The 8,862-nt window shown below is 45.9% G+C and overlaps 1 protein-coding gene across 1 annotated transcript in view; it reads right to left on the reverse strand.

The window, feature by feature from the left end:
• Positions 1-8,582, reverse strand: part of Decr1 (2,4-dienoyl-CoA reductase 1) — a 31,227-nt gene extending 22,645 nt beyond the window's left edge. Inside the window, exon 1 of the mRNA XM_052718488.1 lies at positions 8,203-8,582. Coding sequence (XP_052574448.1) covers positions 8,203-8,271 — 69 coding nt within the window. The 5' untranslated portion in view covers positions 8,272-8,582. The remainder of the gene's footprint in view (positions 1-8,202) is intronic.
• Between the last annotated feature and the right edge of the window lie 280 nt (positions 8,583-8,862).

The raw sequence follows: 8,862 nt of genomic DNA on the forward strand, positions 1-8,862 counted from the left end.
CTTCCCAGGATTGTGTGTACTACCTGACCCAGTTGTATATGGGTTTTGAGGACTGTACTTGGGTCTTTGAAGGCACCCACCTAGTGTGGTCTCAGCTTGCTTTTCTAAAGCTACTTCCTACCAGTTCTGACAGTCAAATCTGTAGCTACTATTGCTGCAGCACTCCTGAAGCTTGCCAAGAACTTTCACCTCCTAACCTTTGCTCTGTTTTTCTCGATAGCCTGAACTACTCTTTTTCAACTTGGCAGAAGCACCAGTCAAAACTAGGTGAAAGTCACCATTTCCCCTCCGATTGGTGCCTACTTCTCTGGAGACCAATTTGGCAACACTGATCAAAATGTCACATGTAATACCCTTCGATCGAGTTACAAGCATTAAGGAGCAAGAGGTATAGTTCAGTGGTAGAGCATTTACCTAGCATGTACAAGGCCCTGGGTTCTATTGCCAGCATTGAAAACAAATTACATCCTTATTAAAATTCTATTTCACTTTTTACAAAAGTTGACAAAACTATCCTAAAGTTGATATGGAACTGCAACAGGCTCGAAATAGCCAAAGCCATTCATAAAGCATGGACCTATTACCTACTGAGAGAAGGGCACAACTCACATGCTGAAGGTGAACACTGCCACAGATAGTTTGTCCAACTGATCGACAATGTCTGCTGAATATCACCAATATGAAGCATTATGCGTTAAAAGAAAGATGCAAAGAAAGTGATGCATAATCTCCACCACGTGCTTTTTCAGAAGAGGCTATCTTCCTATGTGTTGACACAATCGCAAAAGCTTCTGAAACAACCCACAAGAAACTACTCATTGTAGTAAACTATCAGAAAAAGACTAACAAGATAGACACAGCATAACACTGCTTGAGTATTCCACATTCATTAGATGGTATTTCATTTGAAATATCCAACACAAAAGAGTGTGCAAGCACATAACCCAGGAAGGTCTGAGATGGAAACATCTCAGAAGAGCATCACCAAAACAGTTCACAAACAGCCACCTTATCTGAAGTACTCTGCCTTTAACACTTGGCTGCGAGTTCCAGGGTAGACAATGAACTCCTTCCATGGTTCTTTCAGGGAGAGGGGCAGGGGCTGAGGGTCTGTTGATTTGTGTCAGGTGAATATTTTTAGATAAAATTTATTTTGACTCCGATTCACACAAAAGTGGGAGTTTGTGCAGACTGTTCTTTAACTGTCATATAACATCAGTTTGGTAAAAACTGGCCAACCATATATTTCAAAGGATGTGAAACTGTGCACCTGTATACTTCCAAAGCACTCCCTGTATTGCCTGCATATAATAAGTCTTCCATTGCTTCTTGCAGTTTTTGTCTGGTTGCTAGAATGTGCTTGTCTGTGCCAGTCACATGTCCTTTTTAGTGTCCAGACACTGCCTTTTCAGTATAGCACCTACAGTTCTTAGCAGGAGGGACAGCTCTTCTGTACTTTCCAATGCAGAAAGCAAGGTTCTTAGAGAGTAAGAACTGCCCCCAGCACCCTGAATGCCAACCATGACCCTAAAAACTTAAAGAACTAAATTGTCCAAACTCTGTGACTCCCCTCTCCCGGCTCTTCACCTGCTAGCTGAAGTGCACTCTGTAACTGTGTGCGCCACCTGAGCATCCCTACCCATCTACAACTTACAACAGAGCACTGCACAGAGTGCTGTGTGCCACCTGAGCACCCCTACCCATCTTACAACAGAGCACTGCACAGAGAGCTGTGTACCACCTGAGCACCCCTACCCATCTACAACTTACAAAAGAACACTGCACAGAGTGCTGCGTACCACCTGAGCATCCCTACCCATCTACAACTTACAACAGAACACTGCACAGAGTGCTGCGTACCACCTGAGCATCCCTACCCATCTACAACTTACAACAGAACACTGCACAGAGAGCTGTGTACCACCTGAGCATTCCTACCCATCTACAACTTACAACAGAGCACTGCACAGAGAGCTGTGTACCACCTGAGCATCCCTACCCATCTACAACTTACAACAGAGCACTGCACAGAGTGCTGTGTGCCACCTGAGCACCCCTACCCATCTTACAACAGAGCACTGCACAGAGAGCTGTGTACCACCTGAGCATCCCTACCCATCTACAACTTACAACAGAGCACTGCACAGAGTGCTGGGACGCTGAGCTCCTGGGGAGCTCAGATCTTGTTGCCACAGCAACAACGAGCCTGGATGGAAAAGAAAATGCATTGCTGGACTCCAAGCTCCAAAGGATAGGCTGAATCATGCAGTTGCCGAGAGCAAGGCAGAAATTTCATTTCTGAGTAATGACACATCTCATAGAATGAACCAAAGTCCTTGAAAAAGTCATTACTCTGTGCTACGGGGTGTACTTTCCACTGTTATTACAGCTCTTATCTATTTGTAGTTAGATGCAGACCAAGATGTTTCCCAGTGCTGCATAATAAATGAAACAGATGAATTAGGGAATGGTTGGAGGTGTTCCATTGGTCTTCATTCCTGTCTGCCCTTGAGACATCTCTTCTTGACTCTCTATTACATTAGCCAAGAGTAACATGACTCTCATCATTGAACTAACAATCAGAATCCCTGTTCTTACAGAAGGTTTGTTTGGATTATACAATTTGCTTATGCGGAAAATTATTAGACAGAAAACAGACATTATGGTAAAGTTCATCCACTTACTTATTTTTAGCAAATTTTTAATTGAGCATCTACTCTGCCCCAAACACTATTCTAGGCAATGACAATGTAGCAGTGGACAAAGAAATAAAGATACACTATTCTATCTTTGGTGAGATTAGATTTTGGGGAATGGGATAAACAACTAAGAGAAATATACAGTATATTAAACCTTGGTGCATGTTACAGGATGGCATAGAATGGAAGTAGGCCATTGCTACAGGTAGAAGTGGGTGTGGAGATATGGTTCAGCAGTAAAGATTCTACTGCTCTTCAAAGGCCTGGGTTTGGTTCCCAGCACCTGAGTGGTGACTGAAACCATCTGTAACTCCAGTCATCGGTAAACTGATGGCCTCTTCTGGCCTCTGCAGGCACCAAGAATGCATCTGGTGCAGAGACATACATGAAGCCAAAACATTCATACACATGAACTAAGGATAAATAAATATTTTTAAAATTAATAAATAAAAGTAAAACAGTGATACTTTGGGATTATCTTCTTCCGAATGGAAGAAAGAGACAGCATTTCTTCTGAAGCTCTGCAACATCAAGGACACCAAGCAAACACAGACTGGATTTTACCACGATGTCCTTAGACCAAGATCATATACTTCTTTCCATGTACTAAGACACAAACTGTACTACATCTGGCACAGCCACATCTGGACGGAATGGCAGAAGTCATAGGGCCAGCACAGCTGCTTGACAAAGATCCAGCAGAGCTGAGACACATGATGGCTGCCATGTCACCTTTGGTTGTCATCTCCACCTGTTACATACTTGGGGCACTTTTAATATTTGTACAATTTGGGGATGTTGGGTTGATGGAAAATTCCTTATGAATCATGTATGCCTTCTCCCAGCAATGCTGCTTCTAAGCTTATCCAGGAAAGTCCTGAACATACTGTCCCCCCCCCCACACACACACACACACTTTGAGGGAGATATCCTTATCTACTTGAAGGTCTTCCTTATGCCTTGGAGGTTGTGACACATAAAGAAGCCAGAGGTCTCTTTATGAGGTTATGAGATAGTCTTGAAACATCTGTTCCTCTACTTACACAGGAACAAGATATTCAAAACAAAGTAAAATTAAAAAGGTCAACAAGATTTGGTGGGCTAGAGGAATTGTCCACAGTTCAGATTACAAGGCTCTTCCCACTGTACACTCAGACAATTATGTAGCATACAACTTTGCCCTATATAGAGACATACTGATGAGCAAAGTATGGAGTGGAAAGATAATGAAAGCATGAGGTGTCAGGACCTCCCTCTCTTAGAAGTTAGCTCATATAGAGCCACTACAATGTCATATGACCAAGGAACAACAGAATGCCAGGATTAGACATATAGACAAATACTATAAGGATATAAATGTGATTATTGATTGTATTATGCCAGAATTTGAATAATAACTGCATCAGCTTTAGCCTAAGGGTTTTTCCTGGGCACTCTGACCACTAAGAGTTAATAATACATTGCTTGAGACATGACAAAATGCCCAGGGTGGGTGAAGATTTTGTTTTGGTCTAATGTCCTTGAAGCAACCAAAACAACCAGCCTGAGCACAGGCTGTCATATGCCTCTAGATTCTCAAAAATTGGGTTATGGGGTTAATGAGTAAGAATGATAACTCTGTTTATTAATGATGTCAAAACTTGAGGGGAAATGATTGGAAATGATAGTTCTGTTCTGTCATAATTTATTAATGATGACTAAAAGATGAGCAAAAGGAAGTGAAACACATGTCCAAAAACAAAAATGATATGATCTATGTTTTGGAACATCATGAATGTATCCCTGCTAACTAAATTCTGTATAAATAAACACTCTGACTGCTAGTCAGTCAGGCTGCAAGATTCTCCCAACCACCATGGCCTGACTCACTTCCTTCCCCACCGACTCCGTACATCCTCTGCAGGATCCCTCCACCGCTGGGGATCGCTCCCAGCATACATCAAATCATTTCAACTTGCAGAAATGGGCAATGACCCTTTCCTTGTTGATACATGTTATTCTTCAAAACGGAACTACCTTTTTTATATTAATTTATGTATATGTGTGTATGTGTTTATATGTACAAATATATACAGGTGCTGTGGTGATTTGAATATGGTCCCTATAGACTCATATATTTAAATGCTTAGTCATCAGGAAATGGAACTACTTGAGAAGGATTAGGAGGTGTGACCTTGTTGGAGGGAGTATGTCACTGGTGGGTGGACTCTCAGGTTTCAAAAGCCCATGCCAAGCCCAATGTTTGTCTCTCTCTCTCTCTCTCTCTCTCTCTCTCTCTCTCTCTCTCTCTCTCTCTCTCTCTCTCTCTCTCCTCTCTCTCTGGCTGTCCTGATGTAGAACTCTCAGCTACCTCTTCAGCACCATGCTTGCCATGCATGCTGCCATGCTTTCTGCCATGATAATAATGGACTAGCCTCTTAAACTGTAAGCAAGCCCCCACTTAAACACTTTCTTTTATAACAATTGCCTTGGTCATGGTGTCTCTTCACAGCAATAGAACAGTGATTAAGACAGATGCCCACTAAAGACAGAAGTGGGTGTCAGATCCCCTGGTTATGACTACACGGTGTGAGTGCTGGGAAAACACACTTCAGTTCTCCGAAAAGGCAGCAAGCACTCTTAACCCCTGAGCTATCTCTCCAGCCTTAGGCTGGAATTCCTTCTTGGGCCCTCCTCCTCCAGGCAGCCTTGTCTGCCTCTGCATACACGATTTTGTTCATCTATGCATTATAATGCACTGTGTTTTCAGTCTGTCCGAGCTGGTAGTAACCTTTTTCACACATTTTTGGTGTGAACCATGGTGATAAATTTTCCAACTCCACAACATAGTGTGCACAGTCACTCATGTTACACTCTTCTTCCATGTTTACTCTGTGTCAGGTCCTGGGTTGGGGGCAATCAGTGAGCCAACCAGATGTGACAGAATTACAGATGGGATAACAGAATTTTAAGTAGGATAAAAAAAAACTTTGTTTTTTTTTTATAGAATTGTTACTCTGTACCTTATTTAACTATATAAACTGCTTAAATTAATACTGGGCAGGAATCACTTTTATAAAAATAATAAAGCGATTACTTGAGATAAAAACTGAAGGTCATGCAGTGAGCACCAACGGGCCAGAGTCTGACAAGACTCACGGCACTGCCTTCTTCTAATTCTTTGTTGCATCTGCTTGCCTTGCACTAGATGTATGTCAAAGCCTAATCATGAGATGCTAACCATCGCTCCAGAAACATAAGTGAATCTATTTCCACACTGAGTGCAGGCTCGCCTTTTCAACCAGGGAGTCTCTCTAAAGAAAGCCCAACTATTACATTTCATGATAAACAACTGATTAAATTAAATGTTTTCTCAGGAGAATGAAACAGAAACTAAGATCAAAGTCTTTTTTTTTTTTTTTTTTAATCTCAAGGACAGCACTTGGCCAAGCAGGAGTCTTAGTTATTTACTGGATTGAACTGAGGTGTACGTAGGTCAAGATTCAATCTAAAGTGGCATTCACAGATGGTGCTTATGACAATTGGAACTTTTCTCTGACACAGAAAGTTTTAAGTATAATATCTTATATTTAACGCTCAAAAATACAATGTTTCTTGGCATCTCGTGGTTCCTTCCCCCGGGATTCAAACCCCACTCCAGCCTCCATGTGCCAAGCAGACAGGCACCTCTATTTCCTCAGAACTTTTTTTTTTTTTTGAGACAGGTTCTCTCTACATAGTCCTGGCTGTCCTGGAACTCACTGTGTAGACCAGGCTGTCCTCAGACTCACCAAGATCCACCTGCCTCTGCCTCCCACATGCTGGGATGAAAGGTATGCACCACCATGCCTTAACATTTTTCTTAAGCGAATGAATTTCAAAGCGTCAGATTGCAATCATTTTGAATTCATTTTTCCTTCTCGAAGTGCATCGTCCAGTGGTATCAGAAGACTGGGATTCTGCTCTGTGACTCCGGGGCTGCACTCCTAACAGCATCGCTAGGTCAGAGATGTGGCCGGTACGAAAAGGACCAATTCTCAAGAAAGAAACACAGCGGTTTTGTCTGTCTTTACAATGCTGTGTTATCTTTAAAGACAAACAGTATCAATCCAACGCTAGCAGGGGACAGACCACTTACGGGAGATTCTCTGACTGGAAGAAATCACCACACCTACTCTCCTGCCTTCACATCTGGAGCCCTTTCTAGCCCGTGTCTGACCCCTGTTCTACCTCCTGGGCTTCTCTGCGTCCCCGGGACTCCTGTCCTTTCCTACCTCACTGCCCTCCAGTACCCTGTTCTTTCACACCACCCCATATTTTTCTAATGTAAACACTACAGGGCCAGTCTATCAAACTTGAAGGGGGTGTGAGGATAGCAATTGGTGGACTGACTTTTCTATTTGGATAAGGAAATTCTGCTTTTTAGCTTAAGATTTTTAACCTAGTTAGGGGCAAGGATTGCCTTGAAATAGTGCTTTTTTTTTCTTCCTCTTCCTCCCTAGTTTCTTCACTTGCATATTTTATTTCCATTGTAGACTTGGGTGGGAAAATGTTGAAAAGCAAAACAAAATAAGCTTGAGGGAAACAAAAATGGATTCCACCATGAGAAGCACCTCTAGAAAGTGAATCTAAACGTGGTTTAGGTTTTGATTTTTTTTCAAATTACTTTATTATACTGTGCTTGTTTATTTGGGGGAGGAAGGCCTAAGCCTGCCTGACAAGAGTTGGATCCTGGGACCCAGCGGCAGAAAGTGAGAACCAACTTCCACAAGACTTTTCGTTTCTTTCATTTTCATGTGCATCTGCTTTGTGAAAATTCATTATACAAAATGAAGTCACTCCTGTCACATCCCACAAAAACAAGGCACTGTGTGTGGGGTGGGGGGCTTGAGAACGATAACGCTGCTCAGGGGAGGCTTCCTCGGCAACGGAACCAACCTGCCAGCCCACTCTTTCCCTTTCCTACCCGCAGAAGTGACAGACAGCTATGCAGGCAGGCCAGCTTTGACTAGGAGCGTGCTAAAAGTAGGTAAAAGGTCAATGGACCTCTTCCAAAATAATCTGAGTTCCCATCCTAACACTGGACAAACCAGAGTTCACCCAGCCTACTTGTGTCCCATTCCCTGCTTATTTACAAACGAAAGTTCCTTTATCGGAGGTTTATACCTCTTTTTTCCCCCCACTCTCTTATTTCCCTGCGTCCTGGGACCCCCGGGCCTCTCTTTTCCCCTCACTGCGTCCCTGGAGCCCTCTCCTCTCTCCTCATATCTCCTCCAAGTCCTGGAACCTTGTCCCCTCACACCTCTCCTTGCCTGGCATCTCTCACCTCCCTGCACCCCAAGGCCCTGGGCTTGGTTCACCTGCCGGCGTCCCGGGATCCCTGGCCTTCCCCCTCCCTGCCCGCGAGCACCCTTGTTCTTCCACGTCCCCCGGCTCCCAGGAAGCCCGGTCTTCCCACTTCCTCGGCCCGGGGCCCCTGGCCTGCAGAAGCGAGCCTGGCCCTCACCACCCCGCGCTGCCTTACCCTCAGAGGACCCGGATCGCGGGGCAGGCGGGACACCCGGGCAAAGAACGCGCGGCCCTGCAGCGCCATGTCTCCAGCAAAAGTGCCGGTAATGCGAGGACCCGCCCCGGCCGGAAGTCTCGGATCAGGGCGGGGACCGGGCTGCGACCGAGAGCCGTCTAGCCCCGTGGGGGCGGGTCCCGGGGTGTCGGGGCTCTGCTCGGTGCCCGAGGGGCCGGGTCCCGGGGGTGTAAGACTCTGCTCGGTGCCCGAGGGGGCGGGTCCCGGGGTGTCGGGGCTCTGCTCGGTGCCCGAGGGGCCGGGTCCCGGGGTGTCGGGGCTCTGCTCGGTGCCCGAGGGGCCGGGTCCCGGGGGTGTAAGACTCTGCTCCGTGCCCGAGGGGGCGGGTCCCGGGGGTGTAAGACTCTGCTCGGTGCCCGAGGGGGCGGGTCCCGGGGGTGTAAGACTCTGCTAGGTGCCCGAGGGGGCGGGTCCCGGGGGTGTAAGACTCTGCTCGGTGCCCGAGGGGGCGGGTCCCGGGGGTGTAAGACTCTGCTCGGTGCCCGAGGGGGCGGGTCCCGGGGGTGTAAGACTCTGCTCGGTGCCCGAGGGGGCGGGTCCCGGGGGTGTAAGACTCTGCTCGGTGCCCGAGGGGGCGGGTCCCGGGGGTGTAAGACTCTG

Source organism: Peromyscus californicus, unplaced genomic scaffold (genome assembly GCF_007827085.1).
Source record: "Peromyscus californicus insignis strain IS unplaced genomic scaffold, ASM782708v3 Scaffold_5__1_contigs__length_169319896, whole genome shotgun sequence".
NCBI classification, from domain to species: Eukaryota; Metazoa; Chordata; class Mammalia; order Rodentia; family Cricetidae; genus Peromyscus; species Peromyscus californicus.